This window comes from Orcinus orca, chromosome 9 (assembly GCF_937001465.1).
Source record: "Orcinus orca chromosome 9, mOrcOrc1.1, whole genome shotgun sequence".
Taxonomy (NCBI): Eukaryota; Metazoa; Chordata; class Mammalia; order Artiodactyla; family Delphinidae; genus Orcinus; species Orcinus orca.
Window position 1 is genome coordinate 5291942 of NC_064567.1, and position 23394 is coordinate 5315335.

The 23394-nt window shown below is 41.4% G+C and overlaps 1 protein-coding gene across 8 annotated transcripts in view; it reads right to left on the reverse strand.

The window, feature by feature from the left end:
• GALNTL5 (polypeptide N-acetylgalactosaminyltransferase like 5) overlaps positions 1–23394 on the reverse strand; it is a 125660-nt gene that overhangs the window by 36858 nt on the left and 65408 nt on the right. For all 8 annotated transcript variants that reach the window (XM_049715175.1, XM_033408370.2, XM_033408368.2 and 5 more), the window contains 3 exons: positions 23006–23126; positions 15819–15985; positions 12811–12933 (listed from right to left, as the gene is read on the reverse strand). In XM_049715175.1, coding sequence (XP_049571132.1) covers positions 12811–12933; positions 15819–15985; positions 23006–23126 — 411 coding nt within the window. The remainder of the gene's footprint in view (positions 1–12810; positions 12934–15818; positions 15986–23005; positions 23127–23394) is intronic.

Genomic DNA, 23394 nt, shown 5'->3' on the forward strand with positions numbered 1-23394 from the left:
AAGACCTAAATAGACATTTCTCCAAAGAAGATATACAGATTGCCAACAAACACATGAAAGAATGCTCAACATCATTAATCATTATAGAAATGCAAATCAAAACTACAATGCGGTATCATCTCACACCAGTCAGAATGGCCATCATCAAAAAATCTACAAACATGGGTTTCCCTGGTGGCGCAGTGGTTGAGAGTCCGCCTGCCGATGCAGGGGACACGGGTTTTTTCCCCGGTCTGGGAAGATCCCACATTCCGCGGAGTGGCTGGGCCCGTGAGCCATGGCCGCTGAGCCTGCGCGTCCGGAGCCTGTGCTCCGCAACGGGAGAGGCCACAACAGTGAGAGGCCCGCATACTGCAAAAAAAAAAAAAAAAAAAATCCACAAACAATAAATGCTGTAGAGGATGTGGAGAAAAGGGAACCCTCTTGCACTGTTGGTGGGAATGTAAATTGATACAGCCACTATGGAGAACAGTATGGAAGTTCCTTAAAAAACTAAAAATAGAACTACCATATGACCCAGCAATCCCACTACTGGCATATACCCTGAGAAAACCATAATTCAAAAAGAGGGCTTCCCTGGTGGCGCAGGGTTTCCCTGGTGCGCAGGGGTTGGGAGTCCACCTGCCGATGCAGGGGGCACGGGTTTGTGCCCCGGTCCGGGAAGATCCCACATGCTGTGGAGCGGCTGCGCCCGTGGGCCATGGCCACTGAGCCTGTGCGTCTGGAGCCTGTTGCTCCGCGACAGGAGAGGCCACAGCAGTGAGAGGCCCGCGTACCACAAAAAAAAAAAAAAAAAAAAGAGTCATGTACCACAATGTTCACTGCAGCTCTATTTACAATAGCCAGGAGATGGAAGCAACCTAAGTGTCCATCGACAGATGAATGGATAAAGAAGATGTGGCACATATATACAATGGAATATTACTCAGCCATAAAAAGAAACGCAATTGGGTTATTTGTAGTGAGGTGGGTGGACCTAGAGTCTGTCATACAGAGTGAAGTAAGTCAAAAAGAGAAAAACAAATACCGTATGCTAACACATATATATGAAATCTAAAAAAAAAAAAAAAATGATCATGAAGAACCTAGGGGCAAGACGGGAATAACAATGCAGACCTACCAAAGAATAGACCTGAGGACGTGGGGAGGGGGAAGGGTAAGCTGGCTCAAAGTGAGAGAGTGGTAGTGTATATATGGACATATAAACACTACCAAATGTAAAATAGATAGCTAGTGGGAAGCAGTCACATAGCACAGGGAGATCAGCTCTGTGCTTTGTGACCAGCTAGAAGGGTGGGATAGGGACAGTGGGAGGGAGGTAGTCGCAAGAGGGAAGAGATATGGGGACATATGTATATGTATAACTGATTCACTTTCTTATAAAGCAGAAACTAACACACAATTGTAAAGCAATTATACTCCAATAAAAACGTTAAAAAAAAAAGTTGCCCCCACTCGCCGCAACTAGAGAAAGCCCATGCGCAGCAACAAAGACCCAACGCAGCCAAAAACTAAATAAATAAAATAAAAATAGAAAGAATTGAAATGTATACATGTATACGCATGTCCACAGCAGTACTCCTTACAATAGCCCAAAGAAGGAAACAGCCCAAATGTCTACCAACAGATGAATGGAGAAACAAACTGTATATATGCATACAATGGAATATTATCCAGACATAAAAAAATGAAGTGCTGACTCATGTAGATGAATCTCAAAAACATTATGCTAGTGAAAGAGCCAGACATAAAAGGTACGATTCCATTAATATGAAATATCCAGAAAAGTAAACCCAGAGGCAGGATGCAGATTGTTGGTTGCCAGGGGCTGGGATATGGGAAAATGGGAAGAAACTGCTTCATGGGTGTGGGGTTTTCTTCTGGGGTGATGAAAATATTACAGAACTGCATGGGGTGCTGGTTGGACAACATTGTGACTATGCTAAACATCCCTGGATCGTTCATTTCAATCTTATGTTAAGTATATATCTCACCTCAATAAACAAATAATATCTGGTTAATTTTTAAAAATTTACTGGTGAGGTTGAACTTTTTTTCAGGTGATTAGCCATTTGCAAATGAAACGTTTATATCTTTTGACCGTTTAGGTATGGGAGTCATGGTTTGTTTGGTTTTTTTAATGGTTTGGTATGTACATTTTACATTGTAAGAATATTAACTTTTTATCTGTCTTAGTTATACTATTTCCCCAGCCTATTGTTATTTAATTTTATCATATTTTACAGTTTTTCATTTTGTGTAGTAAGCTATTTTTACCTTTTTTTTAAAGGTATAATTGACATATTAATTTCAGTTGTACAATGTAATGATTTGATACTTGTATATATATTTCAAAATGATCACCATAGTAAGTCTAGTTAAAATCTGTCACTATATATAGTTACAAAAAAATTTTTTTTCTTGTGATGAGAACTTTTAAGTCCATTGGGTTTTGTTTGTTTGTTTGTTTTTTTGCTTTACGCGGGCCTCTCACTGTTGTGGCCTCTCCCGTTGCGGAACACAGGCTCTGGACGCGCAGGCTCAGCGGCCATGGCTCACGGGCCTAGCTGCTCTGTGGCATGTGGGATCTTCCCGGACCGGGGCACGAACCCGCATCCCCTGCATTAGCAGATGGACTCTCAACCACTGCGCCACCAGGGAAGCCCCAAGCCCATTCGTTTTAAGCTTTGAAATTTCTTCTTTGTAGAACGGGTATTAATCTGTTTCTTTTTCTGTTCAAAAATTTCTCTTATAACAACTTAATGGTTTGACTTTTAAAAATAAAATTATTAATCCAGCTAGAATTCATTTGGTGTCTCGTATAAAATGAAGATGAAAATTTTTCTCAAATAACTAATTGTTTGGGGGCCATTAAAAAAGAACCACAACAAAACCCAAAAAAATGCCTTCCTCCCATACTAACTTGCGGTGTCCTCTTTATCATATATAGCATACATACACTTGGCATTTAAAGATTTAAATATTTTCAACTTTGACAATTTGAATGACCCAGGAAGACCACAAATATAGGATTATAAATCGCAAAATAATTAAAAATTATACTACATGTAAAGTAATATTGAGTTTTTCTGAGTACTAATTTAAATTACAAAGCATGTGGGAACAAGCTACCTAGCCCCTACATTTCAAAGAAACTTGATTATTTTTCACTCATCCTAAGGCATTTTCTGGGGGAAACTTACATGCTTTAATGAGAGCAAAGGGGTACTGGGGTCCCTCCTGGCTGCTTCCCACACTCACAAGAATATTTTGTGGGAATGTCAAAATATTTAAGTTTATTGCCAGGAAGTGGAGCAGTTGTTTGACTTCTGTTGGCCTCGGGAGTTATAGAAAGGATTGCTCTATTTATTGTTTATAGAGAGAACCTACATACAATCATCTGTATCTTATCTAAAACCCTGTCTTCCCAGATTAAACCAACTTCTCTCCTTAGGATCTGAAATAACTGAAGGGCATGAGGTTCAATCTGCCTGATAAAGGAACTTTCCCATACTTCCTTCCAAAAAAATATTTGTGGAATGTTCAAAACTGAATTACTCACTGAAGTTAAAAGTTGGGAGATATATTCTTCATCTTTCCCTGAGTGGAAGCTTCCTTTCTGCTTTCCTGTAGCAATCTATTTGCACAATTTCTCTAGGGATTGTGGTTTTGCAAGGTTTGTTACCCTATTTTTAAAAAACAACAAATGCTGTATCAGTCTCGCTCAATATTTTCGGTCTTTTTCTCCTCTTATTTCATTTTATTTTCTGCTTTTCTTTAGTTTCTACATTTTTACATTTAAACATAACTCATTATATTTATTTTAAATATTCTCAGTTTGGTCTCTAAAGCAATCATTTTTAAGGTCTTACATATTTTCACTTTTATTAACCTACATATTATGTTACTGCTCTCTCTCTCTCTTTTTTTTTTTTTTGTATTGATGTTTAAGAATGTGGTGTGCAAAATCTAGTTCGGGGGAATTTACAGAGAATCTCTTTGTGCTTAAGTGTTTGATCAGTTTTTGTACAATATCCAAACATTTCCATTTCATTCACACTATAAATCTGTTAAACATAGCCATTTGGATTTTGTAAAAAGCAATTAAGTGACTATGCTATTTGAATTTCTCTTTTTTTTTTGCTTGCTTGCTATGTTTCCATGACCCGGTAGTGTGATGATACTGTTTACTGCAATGGAAACCAGAATTTGTGGGTTTGAGTCCTGAATTACATAACCTGGGACAAGTCTCTGATCTGTTAGGGAGATTAGCTTCTCTAACTGGGAAATAAGGCTGGTGAGTTCTAAAATCTCCAAGAGACTTTCCACTGGGAATGATCTATATTTTCATTACTTTTGCTCTGTATTTCTCCTAGTTTTATTTTATGTATTTTACCATTTTGAAGCATGTAAATTAAATATTTATGTTTTAATTATTTATACTGATCACTTTTTAATAAGCATTTGTTTAATACTTAATGCTTAAAAAAAAAAGTGTTCATAATTACCTCATTCAATCATTCCAACAATTACATTAGTTAGATATCTTTGTTCCCATATCACGGATTGGGAAGCTGAGGCTCGGAGAAGTGGCTTGCCCAAGATCCCGTAGCTGGTAACTGGCACCTACCAAACTTGAAACCATGGCTCTGGTTCGAAAACCAGTGCTCTTTGTATTGCCCTGTGTCACCTCCCTTGGATGTTTGTGGCGGAGAGTCAGACACTGCCCTCTGCACGGCTGCCTTTGGAGAAGCTGCTCAAGGGCCCCTCTACCCAAAACCATGTGGCCCCTCTGCTCCCACCTGCAAAGCTTCCCGGTCAGCCTGAGCAGCTGCAATTCCAGAAGCAGCTGAACTGTCAGGAAGTCAGATAACTACCACCCTCCAACTCAAGGTCAAGCACCTGCAGAGGGGTCTCTTTCTAGATATATTAGTGTTCTTTACATAAACTTAGTGGCATAAAACAACAAAAATATATTCTCTTACAGTTCTGTAGGTCAGGTATCCAACATAGGTCTCCCTGGGCTAAAAAAATCAAGGGGTTGGCCTCCTTTCCGGAGGCTCTACGGGAGAAGCCTTTTCCAGCTTCTAGAAACTACGCACATTCCTTGTTCCCTTTCATCCATCTTCAAAGCCAACTACAGCGGATGGAGTCATCACGCACATCTCTCTGACCCTCTGCCCACAGCCTGGAGGGTCTTCCAGTCTTAAGGGCTCATGTGATTAGAGTGAGCCCACCTGGATGATCCAGGCTCATTCCCCATCCCAAGGCCCTTAACTTTAATCACATAAGGTAACATATTAACAGGTTTGGGGGATTAGGACGCCTTCTTTGGGGAAGGGCATTATTCTGTCTACCGTATTTAGGCAACAAAATCATCTCACTCTGTGTGACTGTCAAGCAACAATGCAAGCTCTCAACGGCGTGTTAGATTTTGTTAACCTTTTGCTTTTAGGACCGCAGTTGAAATCTACACCCCATCTCTGCCATCTTGGCGGCTTGCTGACCATCCAGGCCAATTCAGTAGAAGATACTCCATTCTCACCCCCAGATTGCCCTGTATTTATTCCCCCAAACTTCTTCTTCCACTGTGGACTACCCTTTTACCCTTTCCACAGTTCTCTTATTTAAAGTGAATTTCCCTACACTAATTTTTTTTCCCACAAAATTCTCCTACAGACCTTCCTGCCTTATGTAAGCCCAGACTCTCCCTAGAAGATGCTATTTCCCCAGCAACATTCCTGATAGAAAGTTCCTCCTTTTCCTCCCTGACTGCATGAATCCTTGGGTCCAGGGCAACATCGGCATTTCCCAGCTACTTATGGCTGCCTCTGAACCATAACATTTCTGCTCCCACGCAAAAAAACAAAGTCCCCTTTCCTTTAGATTCAGGCCATCTGATTATAGATTCTCTTTCTCACCTTGTCTCCACTTTGCAAAACCCTCACCTTCTAATTCTCGCTGATGGAATTATGCCCCCAGTTGCTGTCATTTTCCTTCCTGCCCGAGGGCACAGCACACGGCTCATCACAGCTGTCTCAGCTACTGCAATTTATTTATTTACTTATTTGTTTATGCTGCCCCATGGCTTGTGGGATTTTAGTTCCCCGACCAGGGATCAAACCCGTGCCCCTTGCAGTGGAAGCGTGGAGTCTTAACCACTGGACCGCCAGGGAAGTCTCAGCTACTGCAATTTAAGGGCAACTTCAGTCATCACGTGGGCAGCAGCACCCACACAGCTGAGTAGACACGTAGCCATGAATATTACAAAAAAAAAATCCATCAGAGGAAGGATGACAGAGAGGAATATGGACTTGCTGTATTTTTTTTTTTTTTTTTTTTTTGCGGTACGCGGGCCTCTGACTGTTGTGGCCTCTCCCGTTGCGGAGCACAGGCTCCGGACACGCAGGCTCAGCAGCCATGGCTCACGGGCCCAGCCGCTCCGTGGCATGTGGGATCTTCCCGGACCGGGGCACGAACCCGCGTCCCCTCCGTCGGCAGGCGGACTCTCAACCACTGCGCCACCAGGGAAGCCCGGGGCTTGCTGTTTTGTACAGGGTGATTTCTCAAGGCCTCTCTGATAAGGCGACATGTGTTTACAGAGAACTGAATGAAGTGAAGTAACAGGTCAAGCAGGTGTCTGGAAGAACAACATTCCAGCGGGGGAGAATCACATGCAAAGCCTCTGAGATAGAAGTATAGTCGGTATGTTTGAGGAGCAGCAAGAAGGTCAGTGCCGCTGGGGTAGAGCGAAGGGGAGGTGAATAAGTGATGAGGTCAGAGCACTAGCGGGGAACGAATCGGAAGCCTCTACAAGAGATAGAGTGACGTCATGAGAATGCGAATATCAGCTCCTCGGGAAGCTAACACAACTCTAAACCTGCAAGTACACGTTAGCATCGTATGAAAACCGATTACCCATGTTCAATGGGTACACTTTATTTTATGTAAATTGTATCTCAATAGAGTTGATAAAAATTTTTAAAAAGGAATAAATGTTCATGGACAGCACATAGGAGGCGCTAGATAAATCCTTGATTGGAGGAGTGCATACATGAATAATGAATGACGGCTCACCAGCTCTTGCCTGACCTGCCCACATCCCAGGATCGCACAGTTTCTAATCCGGGCGCAAAGCCTAGCCTAGGCAGCCTACATCACAGGGCAGGGGGTGGGGGGCAGCAAATATAGACTGATAGATATAGCAAGCACTGACAAAATTACTATTTATGTCAAGTCAAATTAGATGAATAAGAATACAGTGTATTTGACCAACAAAATTAGATCTATATAAAACCTACAGCCAAAAAGAGAAAATTTATTCTTTTCAAATACACATAGATGTCTTGAAACTCTGACCCAGCTTTAAGACACAAAGGAGATGGCAACAAAACAACAGACCAGAAATTCTAACCATGATACACTTAAGCTAGTAATCAGCAATTAAAAGACAATTTAGAAAAATCCCTCATGTTTGGGGACTTCCTGGTAGTCCAGTGGCTAAGACTCTGCGCTCCCAATGCAGGGGGCCCGGGTTTGACCCCTGGTCAGGGAACTAGATCCCACATGCCGCAACTAAAAACCCCACATGCACAACGAAGATCCTGCGTGCTGCAACTAAGACCCGATGCAGCCAAATAAACAAATAAATAAAATAAATGTTTTTTTAAAAATCCCTTACGTTTGGAAACTTTAAAATTCACTTAAAAAAATACCTGGATTACAGAGGAAACCAAAAATGATACCAGTGCCTGGATAGTTTATAGGCCAATTTTATGTAATTTTCCAAATATCTACATAATCTGTCTTATGTAGATATTCAGAAAAAAGAAAAAGAGGAAAAACCATACAGTTCATTCTATGAGTCTAATAAAGCAAAGTATCAATGTAAGAAAACAGTACCAAAAAAAAAGAAAATTCTAAGCCTCTCTTAATTTTGAACATAGATGCTGTGTGTGGGGGTGGGGGGAAGGGATGGAGAGGAAGTGAGATTACGTATAAAAGGAGTGGGTGTTGTAAGACATTAACATCTAATGAATCTAGATGAGGGTATAGAAGTGCTCTGTAGGTTTGAAAATTTCTAAACTAAAAAATTAATAAGACTTCTTCTCCTTAAAAAAACACAACTCTATGGCAGTGTTACGGGTTGAATTATGTCCTCCCCCAAAGACATATTCAAGTCTGAACCCCTAGTGTCTCAGAATGTGATTTTATTTAGAAATAGGGTGTTGCAGATGTAATTAGTTAAGATGAGGTACTACTAGAGTAGGGTGGGTGCTTAATCAGTATGACTGGTGTCCTTAGTCACACAGGGAGAAGGCCATGTGGCCAAGGGTACAGGGACTGGAGGGATGCTGCTGCAAGCCAGCGATTGACGGCCACCACCGAAAGCTGGGAGAAACAAGGAAGGACCCTCCCCTACAGCTTTCAGAGAGACCGCGGCCCTGCTGACACCTTGATTTTGGACTTCTGGCCTCAAGAATTGCGAGGCAGTAAATTTCTCTTATTTTAAACCAGCTGGTTTGTGGTACTTTGTTATGGCAGCCCCAGGAAACTAATATCGGTAAATAAAATATTTAAGTGAAAATTTAGAATTGTTCCCATTAAAGTTAGGAATAAGGAAAGGATGACCTACTGTCTCCACTTCAATTCAATGTTAGAGGGGAAGAGGGAAAATTGTCTATTTTCAGTTGACAGAAAATTCAAGAGAGGGACTTCCCTGGTGGTGCAGTGGTTAAGAATCCACCTGCCAATGCAGGGGACACGGGTTTGAGCCCTGGTCCAGGAAGATCCCACATGCCGAGGAGCAACTAAACCCGTGTGCCACAACTACTGAGCCTGCATGCCACAACTACTGAAGCCCACACACCTAGAGGCCGTGCTCTGGAACAAGAGAAGCCACCGCGATGAGAAGCCTGCGCACAGCAATGAAGAATAGCCCCCGCTCGCTGCAGCTAGAGAAAGCCTGCGTGCAGCAACGAAGACCCATTGCAGCCAAATATTAAAAAAAAAATTTTTTTAAGTATCTCATTCCTATATACCAGTAATTAGAAAATGCAACAGGAAGATCCCAAATCACAATTTAAAAAACACAAGAAACCAAGATAAACAGGAATAAATCTTTGCACATGGTATCTATGGAGAAAATGACAAAACATTATTGAAAGAATGTAAGAGTAGATCTGAATAAATGTCCATGAATGGGAAGACATCATTAAAAAGATATAAATTCTCTCCCATTTTAATCTATAAACTCCACGCAATTCCAGTGAAAATCTCAATAGATTTTTTGTGGAACTTAATGGGATGATCCTAAGTTAAGACGATTTTGCAGAATGACATGGAAATATTTGACCTACAAGTTATAAAAACGTCTTATCAAGCTATCCTAATCAAGAGAGGGTGTGATTAGCCTTAGAAATACACAAATACAATAATAAGAGAGAAGCCAGAATTAATGCAGGAATATACAGATGTAAGTGATAGAAGTAGCACTGTAATCTATGAAGAAAGACTGCACTATTTAATGAATGGCATGGAGATAACTGGTTAGCCATAAAGGATAAATGACGTTAGATTCTTACCTTACACCATTCCCAGAACAATCAATTCTAGGTAGATTAATAATATAACGTAAAAAAGCAAAATTTAAAAAAATGTAGAATATCGTCATGATCATGGAATAAGGAAGAATCTCTTAAACAAGACACAAAAATCATAAAGAAAAATATTGATAAATCTGATTTTTTTTTTTGCCTGCATTGTGTCTTCGTTGCTGCACGAGGGCTTTCTCTAGTTGCGGCGAGCGGGGGCTACGCTTCATTGAGGTGTCCGGGCTTCTCATTGCAGTGCCTTCTCTTGTTGTGGAGCACGGGCTCTAGGCACGTGGGCTTCAGTAGTTGTGGCGCATGGGCTTAGTTGCTCCGTGGAATGTGGGATCTTCCTGGACCAGGGCTCGAACCTGTGTTCGCTGCATTGGCAGGCGGATTCTTAACCACTGTGCCACCAGGGAAGTCCTGATTGTTTTATTAGGTTAAAGCTAGTTGCTAGTATAATAAAACTCCAAAATTTGTAATGGCTCAAATGCAGTCAAAGTTTATTTCTACTCATTTAGTAGTCCAAGGCAGGTTCCTGATTGAGGGGAAGCTCTCCTCCACGGGGTCACTCAGGAACACAAGCTGATGGGATCTCTTCCATCTTCAACCCATGCCCTTCAAAGTCACTGCAGTCAGCTCCACCCTAGTCAGCCAGAAGGGGGAATAAAGTGTGGAGGCAGATAAACCAACTTCCTACAAGCCTTGGTCAGGAAATGTGGTTGAAATATAGTCACAAGGCCATTCCTACTGAAAGGAAGTCAGGAAAGCCCAGGGTAGCTCTGTGTCCTCCAAGAGGAAGTGGGTTTTTTGGTGAACTTCCGTTCAACATAAGACACTATCCACAAAGATGGGAAGGTCAGCCACAGACTGGGGAGTGATATTCTCAGTGTATATAATACAGGATTGGTTATCATAAAGGCACCTCCGAATCAGTAACAAACAGACAACCCAATCGAACAATTGACAAAGGATAGGAACAGACCAAATTCACAGAAAAATCTATAAAAAAATCTACAAAAATATGAAAAAACACTCCACGCTGCTAGTAATCGAGGAAATGCCAAGAAAATAAAGGATACCGTTTTTTGACCAAATTTGGCAAACACTAGAATGATTGGTAACAAATACTCCAGTGTCGGCTCGGCTCAGGGAGAGGGCCCTCTTACACCCTGGGATGGAACTGTGAACTGGTACCGTCTTTTGAAGGACAATTTGGCAGCATCCATCAGAATTTAAAGTAAGAATTCCAGGCTTCCCTGGTGGCGCAGTGGTTGCAGGTCCGCCTGCCGATGCAGGGGACGCGGGTTCGTGCCCCGGTCCGGGAAGATCCCACATGCCGCGGAGCGGCTGGGCCCGTGAGCCATGGCCGCTGAGCCTGCGCGTCCGGAGCCTGTGCTCCGCAACGGGAGAGGCCGCAGCGGTGAGAGGCCCGCGTATCGCAAAAAAAATAAAAAAATAAAAATAAAAAAATAAAAAAAATAAAGTAAGAATTCCCTTTTGCCCAGCAGTTCCACTTTTAGCAATTTATCCCAGAGGCATAAGCATTCATTCCCACAAAGGTATATGTACAAGAATTGCCCGTACAACTTTTCTTTTGAGTAACAGTAAAAAGTAAAGATCACCAAATGACAAATGGCTAAACAAATTATGGCAATCCATTATGGAATCCATATGGAATACCATACAATGCAGTAAAAAAAAATTGAGGTAAGTCTCAAGTATCGTCATGGGAAAAGTTCCAAAACATTAAATTGAAATTAAAAGAGTAAGTCTCAGAACAAGAGAGATAGTACGATTCCATATATTTAAAAATCCGTACATCTATGTGTGCATGTGTGTATGTGTGCACGTGTGTACATACATACACACATATGTATATTAATGCATAAAACCAAAGTTCTGAAAAGATACATGCCATGCAGTTTTAGTGGTTTATGTTGCGTTTTGGACAATTAATACGTATTATCTGTGTAGTTAAATGAGAGAATGTCTCAATCAGGCCAACATAGAAAAAAAGAATCAGATCTTGCTTTTATTTGGCCTTCTACTCAATAAGGAAATAGCCTTGCTAAAGAACAGAGACATTTCCTCAGACCGCCACATGGCCTGAGGAAAGACCCTTAAACATTACCCATCGCCTTTTGTCCTAGTTTAATATTCTGCAAACAACCCTCTGATCACTCGGGTTTCCAGGAAGCTTGAAAGTCAGAATGCTCGGATTCCCCTCGGGACTCAGTCCACTCCCCAGGAACTGCCCTTGGCGAGGATGTGGCTGCCTGGTCCAAAGCGACGCCCCCTCCCTGGGGGGCAGAGGGTGTCCTCGTCCCTGTCTGGTCCCCTTACCTGGGCCAGGTGGGACGTCTCTGCACCGCTCCTGAGTGTGCTGCTCAGACCTCCCTTCAAGAGAACCTGCCACGGGGAGTGGGGCTGACAGCTTCCAAAGCTTTGGGATCTTCTGCAGTACACACCAAGGCCTGCCCTCCCAGGGCTCCCAGCCAATCACTAAGCACACTGCGGGGGGGCAGGCGGGGGATGAACAAGAGCTGGGCCACTGGGGCACCCATGCAGGACTCCTCCAATGGGCGGTCTTTGCCCTGGGGCTCCCCACCAGCCCCTGGGAGCCTTTCTGGGAGCCACGCAGCAGACTGAAGGGCTTGCAGTTTTCCTTTCCTTTCTTTCCCTGCCTCTTTCCACAGGTGTCAGGCCAGAAGCTTCTGGTCCACGCTTTTCCCTCTCCCCTTTATCCTTCACAGACATTTCTCCGTAAACACGCCTCCCATTTCGTCTTGGCCTCTGCTTGCCAGAGGCCCTGAACTGACACCCTCCTAGCTTCAGAGTTCCCCATGGTCGGCAGCTGCATCACAGCCCCACTCTCCCCATAAAGTCTTGCTTTCCGCTCCCCTTACGTGGTTCCCAAGAGCGCCCCAGTGGGTTCCCTGCACGTATTTAAAACTCCATCCCAGAGTTTGTACCTGGGGGAACTCATCCTGCGACAGGAGGCTGACATTATGACCCCTGCAAAAGAATATCCTCTATTTGAAATAACGAATTAACGTTTTGAAGCAGAATCTTTTCAGAGTCAAAAGAAGATTAAAGACTCATATGGCTGAAATATATGGAGACGTGGAGGGTCTCCACGAGGATGATTTCCATACACACAGGAAGATCTCTGTGACGCAGACACAGGGTCATGTTCCCAACGACATGTTCATACCTGAAGCACGTGATGCTCCAATCAGCCTTGCTCGAATCAGTCCCTCTCTCTTTTTGTTTCTTATTAATTTAATCTTTCCCCGAAAAATTTCCAGGTGATAGTCCAGTTTCTCTTTCAAATCATCTGGAAAAAAAGTCAACACTTGACAATTGTAAACTATAAGTACAGAAATTAAACCAATTTCCCACAATTTTGATTGATTCCTAAAAACTATGCTATTCCATAAATGTTCTAACCTTAAAAGAAAATTTTATCAGACGAACATGCATAAAATGTGAACAAAACGTGAACAAAAAGGGATTCAGCATCGAAATCAACTGCAGACATCCTTCTGTGTTTCTAGTGAAATACCTCTATTTTAATAAATCACTATTAAAATTTTAATAGAAAAAGCATGAGTTATGACTCTTTGGGGCAATTTGACTTTATTATTAATAATCGTGCTCTTAACTCTGTAATAATTCCCAGGGAGGTTATCACACCACTCGAGTCTCAGTTTCCTCATCTGTGAGAAGGCAGACGTACCATATTCCTTGCAGGTCTGCAGTGAGAGGAAGAAATCCACGACCGAGCACAGAGCCTGGTACCTAACGGTCACTCAATACTTGGAGGTTAATATGAAGTCTCTGGTGAGATGGATACAGATGCCTCAGAGGTTTAAACTCCTAAGTCCTAGGAATCTGGATCAGGAGGCTGGGGCGCAACAGAAGCAGGTTCGCTGTAGTCTCGTCAGGAGGAGGGATCTCTTTCCTTGTCTTTAAGAAGAGTGCCAGGGCCCTGCTCAGAGGCAGACTGCAGGCCGCACAGCTTTGCTTGCAGGGTAGGGGCAGTGTCTCAGCTCAGATGTCTGCAAACCCCTCCCAACATCCGGGACCCAGAGGAACTCTGTGCGGCAGACCTAGGAGTAAATAAGGCCGTTCTGGCAGTGGTCATTGCTGACATGAAGTGGAGGGTTTGGGTCCTTCAGAAGATGGTCATGTCGTTGGCTTGTAGTCGAGAGGTACCAGGACTATGAGAAAGGTGGACAGTAGCAGGTCAGCTCTGGACATGCCTCTCGTGTAACTCAATGGGGGCAGGTGTCTGGGCTCCTGACCCCTGCTATCCCAAGCTGAGGAACTCCATCAGCAGTACCAACTGCTATGAGCTAGAAAAGACTAGCTACAGTTGAAGAAAGTTCTCCTAAGGCCCACATGAAATCGTTGTGGATTAAAGCAGGGGTACATCAATCCTGAGCTTCATCAGGACACAGAACACCCCATTTCCTGTTTGAGGTTCTGTGTGGGTCCAAGACTAAGCTCCTTGGTGGGGTGGTTGAAATGACCACCAACCAGGTGACCGTGGATCCAGGAGGAGAAGCAGAGTGTCCGGTCCAGCAGTCCAACCATCCCTCAGCCATCAGCAGTGAGTCCTCTGATGCCTAAAGAACATCTGAGGAACCAGGTATGTCTCTGAACTCCTGGCATAGATCTGAAAGGCTGTGGGAGGTTCCCTGGTCATCCTGGAATTGCATCTCCATGGCAGGATCCTTGTCCTTCTGGGTGAGAAGTTAGAACTCCACAGTCCAGCAAAGATCCCACCCGGCTCCCTGCTCATGGCTTTACTGGGGCCTTCCTGCCCCACACGTGGCCAGATGTGTTGCTCAGGGTACCAGTCAGATAAGGAAGCTGGCCGTCCCTCCACATCCCCTCCTAAGCACAAGACCAGAAATAAACAGTACTGGACCCCTCTGATCTGCGTGGCTCTCACACAAATAATGTCATACGTGACAGTGCCTGGCCAATGAGTGGAACTCCTAAATGTAGCTGACATTAGCTTGAGTTCCCTTTCACTTTTGAGTTGACGCATCTACAGTTATTTCTCCGAGGTGAACCTCCCGGGATACCTTCTTTCCTTCCTCTGCCTGTTCCTCTTCCTCCTGTTTCTCCTCCTCTTTTTCTGTCCCGGCCCATAGTGGGTCAGATTCACGGTGGATTAGGTAAACTGTTAGGTAGAAAACTTATCCAATACAGATACATTGCTTCCATGAGAAATGCACCTCACAGGGAACCTGCAGACTTCAAAGAGCTTATCCTTAATCTGGGCCCTCCTGGCTTGCCTGAAGTTTGTAACTAAGTTGTAAACTAGACAGCTAATCTCAGATGCTAAATGGAGTTAATCAGATTTTCTTCTAGTGTCACAGTTCCTTAAAACCAGTGAACATGGAGGAATAAGCCATTCAGCGTAGTTGGCGTGATTAGAATTCTTTCATGTAAAGTACCTGGATTGTGTCATTTCCCTGCATTAAGCCTTGGAATCGTTCCCCTTTTTCTCCAAATAAAATTCAAACAATGCCTTCAAGAGGGGCTGCCTTTTTACGTTTCTGGTTTCAGGCCTACTCCCTCCCTCCTAACACTATACTCACACATAATCTACATCAAATACACAACTATTCCAAACTCACTATGTTTTCTCTTGCCTCTGGGCCTTTATAATGCCATTTCCTCTGCCTAAAATACTTTTTCCTTCCTCTCCATCGATATAAGCCCAACTCAGCCTTCAGACCTCAGTTCAGAGAGCACTTTTTTTAAAAAAATTACTTTATTGAAGTACAGTTGATTTACAATGTTGTGTTAATTTCTACTGTACAGCAAAGTGATTCAGTTATACGTATACATATTCTTTTCCATTAGGATTTATCACAGGATATTGAACATAGTTTTCTGTGCTATACAGTAGGACCTTGTTGTTTATCTATCCTATATGTAATAGTTTGCTAGATATCATTTCTTGAACGTCATGCGTGACCTTTAAAGACCAGCTTGCCCCTACATTTGTCTCATGGAAACACTAACCATTCCATTAGCCCAACTCCATAAGGACCAGGACCAGCTCTCACATCGCCATGAGTGCATCAAAGTGCCTGCCTCAGAACCCACCCAAAAATGTTCTTTGTATAAAATAACTCAAGTGCCACAGAGATAGTACTGCCTTCAAAGTAGGTTAGATAGACGATTAGCGTCCTGTCTTACCAAATTCACTCATGTCATCTACCAAAATAATTTCTTCAAGGATATGCTGTGGAGTGAGAGTCATGACACTGGACACTGTCCGAAACAAGGCATTAAATTCTTCATTGTGGAAACAAATGACAATGCTGGCAGTAGGTAGGTTGGATGGGTACCGTTTTTTATGACACCTGCAGGCATAAGCAAGAGGAAGAAAACGATTCATCTAAAAGCCTTAGATGTTTTGAGGACTCATTCAAACACCTTTCTTTATTCATATTTTTTCCTCTTTATTCCTTTAATCAATGATTATGATAGTAAGGTGACAGTACATTTAAAATACAAAAATTAAGATACAAAAATTTCTTTAAACGTTTTATGTTGTTCTAATATTTTCTAAATCATTCCTCCCTTCTTAATGCCAGTAATAATTGCTTTTTCCTGAGACTCTGCTTTGATAATATTAGTTCTGTTTTGAACATAGTATAAACACAAATTATTCCTATATTTTGGTTTCTATCATAAAAACGAATGAATAAGCTTATACGCACTGAAAGGTTCAAATTAACTTTACTGTTCTATCTTCAAAGAAAACCTATGTGCTGTTCTTACATTTGTGTAGTCTATTGCAACAAAGAAATGTAACGGATATGGTGTAATTAGATTTCTTCCAAGGCTTTGACAAAAAATGTTTTACTATTTTTTTGTGCACCTGAGAGAAGAATAGACCCTGAATTCTAGTCATATTAGTTTTTAGCTGTTAAGTATTGTTTGGATTGCTATATTATTTGGTTGTGTTTTGAAATATTTTGGTTGTAAATGACAAACCCACTGGAACTAGCTTAAGCGTAAGAAAGAGATTCACTGTAAAAGGACCCAAATGTCCCACAGGACCTAGCCAACAGGCAGGAACCTGGAGCCTCCAAGAGCAATTCTAACCAGAGGTTTGAAAGCCACCTGGACATGCTCCATTTCTGTTCTTGTCTTTACATCTGGGAATAATTAAAATGATAACAATAACTACATCAACCTACCTCATAGGTTGTGAAGTTTCAATGAATTAATATATGTAAAATGCTCAGGTCAGTGCCTTGCAGTCAGTATTCTACAAGGCTCATTACATGACTCTTATTCTCTCTCTGCAACCTGGCTTGTTTTCCCTCCTTTACTCCACAGAGTGGGAAATGCGGCTGACGTCAGCGTGTCCTACAGTCCAGCATCCAAGGAGAAACTGCTAAGACTTCCCCCTTCCCCAAAATTCACAGGACAGGATTCACTGGCTCAGTTTGGCTTAGGTGCCCATCATGGCCAGATAGTGGGGTCAAAATAGAAAGTCACTCTACGCACTGCCACCATGTGAAAAGGGGGTAGTGGGTAGGAAACCCCAGGGAAGGACGTGCTGGGCAGGCAGCCCCACAGGGATCCTGGACAGACTTTCAGGATATTTATGGATTGATGTCACCTTGGAAGAAGAAGACCTCGTGCTGGTTAACTTTTTATCCAAGAGTAGATGAAGATATAGAAGGCATGCTTACCGGGTGGAAATGGACTCGTGCTTCAAGGAATGAGAATATGAGATGACAGAACCAAGAAAAGACCTGAGAGGATGGGAAAAGGGGGCGAGTGCTGTGGACTGCCCGTGACCTAAAACGTCAGGTGGGAAAATGTCGCCTCACAGAAACAGATAGGATTAAAAGGCTTGCATTCCAGTAGGATCACTGTGTGACCAAAGAGCAAGTAGATGAGACACAGAGAGAGAGAGGATGCCTCCAACTAGAGAGAGACGGTGGTCCAGGGTGAACTCAGGCTACTCAGATCAATCTCTAGGATTACATTCAGTCCTGGGTATATCATTTTCAGAAAGCTATAAACTGAGTCCCTTCGGAGGAACAGGACAATGATATTGAAGGAGGCTGAAACCACGTCAGACGTGGTTACACCCCTAAGAGAAGCCTCATGTGTATGGGTTTCTCTAAAATTAATTGATAGGGGCTTCCCTGGTGGCACAGTTGTTGAGAATCTGCCTGCCAATGCAGGGGACATGGGCTCAAGCCCTGGTCCGGGAAGATCCCACATGCCGCAGAGCAACTAAGCCCGCACGCCACAACTACCAAGCCTGTGCTCTAGAGCCTGTGAGCCACAACTACTGAGCCCGCGGGCCACAACTACTGAAGCCCGCGCACCTAGAGCCCGTGCTCCGCAACAAAAGAAGCCACAGCAATGAGAAGGCTGCGCACCGCAACGAAGAGTAGCCCCTGCTCACCGCAACTAGAGAAAGCCCACGTGCAGCAACGAAGACCCAATGAAGCCAAAAATAAAAAAAATTAAATGCTAAAAGAATAATTCACAATTCATTCTACGAGGCCAACATTACTCTAAAACAAAACCAGACAAGGACAGTCAGGACAAATACAAATTCATAGCCCTCACGAACACTGATATAAAATTCCAAACAAAACTTCAGCAAATCAAATTCAATAATATATAAAAAGGATAATGCATCATGACCAAGTGGGGAATAGCCCATAAATATAACCTCTGTTTAACACTAGAAAATCAACATAATTTACCATCTTCACAAACTAAAGATACACACATCTCAATACACAGAAAAGGATGTGACACAATTCAACAGCCGCCTGGTGAAACAATTCTCAGCAAACTAGGAATAGAAGGGAACTTCCTAAACCTGAAAAAGAACATCTATGAAAAGCCTAAAGATAACATCATACTCACTGATGAAAAGCTGAGTGTTAAGAGCAAGAGCACAGCAAGGCTGCCCAATTTCACCTCTTCTGTTCAACGTTATATTAGAGGTTTTAGCCAGTGCAATAAGAAAAAGAAAAGCACGCAGACTAGAAAGGAAGAAGTAAAAGTGCATAGGTCATGCCCATCTACATAGAAAATCCAACAGAGAAATCTTTGTGATCTTGGGCTAGGCAAAAGTAAATTTAAAAATAGAATAGGGCTTCCCTGGTGGCGCAGTGGTTGAGAGTCCGCCTGCCGATGCAGGGGACACGGGTTCGGGCCCCGGTCCTGGAAGATCCCACATGCCACGGAGCGGCTGGGCCCGTGAGCCATGGCCGCTGAGCCTGCGCGTCCGGAGCCTGTGCTCCGCAACGGGAGAGGCCACAGCAGTGAGAGGCCCACGTACCGCAAAAAAAAAAAAAAGAATAAAATTAAACAATTGAACTCTATCAAAATTAAAAACTTCTGCTTTTCCAAAGGCACTGTTAAAAGAATGAAAAAACAAGCCATAGACTAGGAAAAAATACGTGTAATTATCAATATGATAAAGATCTTATACCAAAATATACTAAAAAATTCTCAAAACTCAGTAATAAGAAAACAATCCAATTTTAAAATGGGCAAAATTTAACTTCAATAAAGAAGATACACAGATAGCAAATAAACACATAAATAGATCTCAACATCATTAGACATCACGAAAATGCCAATTAAACCACAATGAGATCCGACTACACATCTATTAGAATGGCTAAAATTCAAAATGCTGGCCATACCAAGTGTTGACAAAGATGTGGAGGAATTGGAAATCTCATTCATTGCTGATGGGAATGTAAGATAGTACAACTACTTTAGGAAAACGGCAGTTTCTTTAAAAATTAAACATACACCCTAAGATCTAGCCATTCCACTTGCAAAATATTTACATAAGAGAAAAAAGAACATCTGTTATGCAAAACTTGTCTTAAGAATATTCATACCAACTTTATTTGTAATAGACAAAAACCGGAAACAATCTGTCCTATCAACAGATGAATGGATAAACAAATTGTAGCACATCCGTACAGTAGAGCGCTACTCAGCAATAAAAAGGAGCTCCTTGCGACAACATGGCTAAATTTCAAAATAATTATGCTGCATAAATTTTATTTATATAAAATTCTAGAGAAGAAAAATGAGCCTATAGCTGAGCAATCTCATTCCAGAAATCTTTACTCCATATATACTAACATGAGGGCATGAAAATATGTGTACAAGAGTGTTTATTACATCATTTTTGAAAAGTTGAAAAATTAAAAACAACCAGGATTTCTATTAATGGGGAAACTGTATATTTATACAATGGATAACTGCTCTCAAGTGTTAAAATGAATGAGGCAAATTTTATGTGTAATGCTTTGAAAAAGTTCTCCACGATATGTTGTTAAGTTAAAAAAAAACACATTATAAAATATAAAAAGTAAAGCCCATTTTCATTAAAACGATATGATTATATTGTATGCTTACTGTCTACTTATAAATACGTGTATGTGTCTATAAATTCTGGAAGGATATACACTAACATCCTGACAGTGATGATCTCTCTGTGTCAAGTGGGGGGAAAATAGTTAGGTGACACCTTATGCATTAAGACAGAAGAAAAATCCCTAGGATCATGTGTGTTTTTAGTTTCCCTTTTTATGCTTTTTTATATTTTCCAGGTTTTTCACAATTAACATTTAAAAGAAATCTGCACCTTTATTAATTACAAGAGGATAAATGGTAATTTTACTGTGCAGAAAATCTGACAGTCGTTTTAATCAAGTGATCAAATTAACTTCACCACAAGTCACTTCACCAGTAATGGGACAAAGAGACATCGTGTGCCTTTTAACACAATGTGCTGAGAAGGATATGACATTCCTTCCATGGTATTCCTATCAAAAATGCATGATCTGGATTTGATCACAAGGAAACATCAAACTCAAATTGAGGAGCATTCTACAAAATAAATGGTTAGATCTCTACAACTGTCACAGTCGTGGAAGATAAAGACTTAGGAACAGTTTCAGATGAAAGGAAACTCAGGGGACAGGAACCCTGCACACAGTCTGTAGTCCTGGGTTAGATCCTTCCAGAAAGAGGACGCTAGTGGGTTAAGGGTAAAAACTTGAATACCGTCTGTACATTCGCTAATGGTATTGTATTGTTAATTTGCTGGTTTTGTTTATTGTTCTGGTTCTGAGGGTATGGACGATGTTAACATTTGGGGAATCTAAGAAAATGCTAGGCAGGAATTCTATGAAATATTTTTGCAACAATTTTGTAAGTCTGAAATTATTTCAAAATTTAAAAGTTGAGAAATAAATGTAATTGGAAAACCAATCAACAAAAAATCTATTCTTCAAAGATTTGTATCAAGTATTTCTCTAGTTCAGTGAAAATAATATGAATTTTAAAGTAAGGCAAAACTGAAATGGAGGGCTTCCCTGGTGACGCAGTGGTTGAGAGTCCGCCTGCCGATGCAGGGGGCACAGGTTCGTGCCCTGGTCTGGGAGGATCCTACATGCTGCGGAGCAGCTGGGCCCGTGAGCCATGGCCGCTGAGCCTGCACGTCCGGAGCCTGTGCTCCGCAACGGGAGAGGCCACAACAGTGAGAGGCCCGTGTACCGCAAAAAAAAAAAAAAAAAGTCCATATTTCCTAAAGCAATCTATAGGTTCAATGCAATCCCTATCAAAATTACAATGGCATTTTTCACAGAAATAGAACAAACAATCCTAGACTTTGTGTGGAATTACAAAAGACCCCAAATAGCCAAAGCAATCTTGAGAAAGAAGAACAAAGCTGGAGGACTCACGCTCCCTGATTTCAAACTATATTACAAAGCTATTGTAATAAAAACAGTATGGTACTGGCATAAAAAGACACATAGATCAATGGAGCAGAGTAGAAAGCCCAGAAATAAACCCACACATATATGGTCAATTAATTTACGACACAGGAGCCAAGAATATATGATGGGGAAATAACAGTCTCTTTAATAAATGGTGTTGGAAAAACTGAACAGCTGCATGCAAAAAAATGAAAATGGACCTCTATCTTACACCATACCCTCAACTTAACTAGAAATGAATTAAACAAATATAAGACCTAAAACCATAAAACTCCTGGAAGAAAAGATAGGCAGTAAGCTCCTTAACATCAGTCTTGATTTATTTGGATCTGACACCAAAAGCAAAGGCAACAAAAGCAAAAATAAATAAGTGGGACTACATCAAACTATAAAGCTTCTGCACAGCAAAGGAAACCTTCAACAAAATGAAAAGGCAACCTACTGAATGGGAGAAAATATTTGCAAATCATGTATCTGATAAGGGGTTAATACCTAACATATGTAAAGAACTCATACAACTCAATATTGAAAAAAACAAACCAATCTGATTAAAAAATGGGCAGAAGATCTGAATAGACATTTTTTTCCAAAGAAGACATACAGATGGGCAACAGGCACATGAAAAGATGCTCAGCATCACTAATCATCAGGGAAATGCATATCAAAACCACAATAAGATATCAATTCACACCAGTTTGAATGGCTCTTATCAAAAAGACAAGAAGTAACAAGAGTTGGTGAGGATGTGGAGAAAAGGGAACCCTTGTGTGCCTTTGGTAGGAATGTAAATTGGTGCAGCCACTATGGAAAACCAGTATGGAAGTTCCTCAAAAAATTAAAAATAGAACTGCCATATGACCCAGCAATTCCAATTCTGGGTATTTACCTGAAGAAAACAAAAGCACTACCTCAAAAAGATACATGCACCCCCATGTTCATTACAGCATTATTTACAAGCCAAGACATGGGAGCAACCTAAGTGTCCATGGGTGGATGAATAAAGAAAAGATAATATATATCTATATAGCTATACTATATGTTATATATCTACATCTATATCCATATCTATAATTCAGCCCTAAAAAAGGAGGAAATCTTGCCATTTGCAATAACATGAATGGATCTTGAGGGCATTATGCTAGTAAAACAAGTCAGAGAAAGACAAGTACCATATGCTCCCACATGTAGAATCTCAAACAAACAAAACACAACCCGCCTCCCCCCCCCAAAAAAAAAACAAGCTCAAGATACAGAGAACAGATTGGTGGTCACCAGAGGCAGGGGGTGGGTGAAATGGGTGAAGGAGGTCAAAACGTACAAACTTCCAGTTATAAAATAAATGTCACAGGGATGTAATGTATAGCATGGTGACTGTAGTTAATAATACTGTACTGCATATTTGAAAGTTACTAAGAAAGATCTTAAAAGTTCTCATCACAAGAAAAAAATCTTTTTTATATCTATGTATAGGGACCGATGTTAACTAGACTTACTGTGATGATCATTTTGCAACATATACAAATATCAAATCATTATGTTGTATATCTGAAACTATGTAATATGTAAAAAAATATATCAGGAGGAACATACATTTTATTCCTGGTGTCTGGCACATCTCTGTAGTTGCCCAAGTTTTTACTGATAATGGAATTAAATCCATATTTTGAATATCCATGAATAAGTTCTGGGTCCAAATATTTAAAATCCTTACCTGCAAGAAAAGGTATTAGTCACATAAGTATAGGTTTACTACCATCACGTTGATAAAGGACAATAACAACCATATCCTGAATTCACTCCTTTTATAACATGTCAGAGTAGTTTCCCTGGAACCGAAACTACTCCCAGATGACAAGGTTAAAATCAAAGTATTCACAGAAATCAAAGCAGATTCCTTAGCAAAGTATGAACAACAAGCTACTCTAGAGTCATTCAGTTTCTCCAGAGAAGGAAGTGCTCAGCCTCCTTGGTCCCATCGT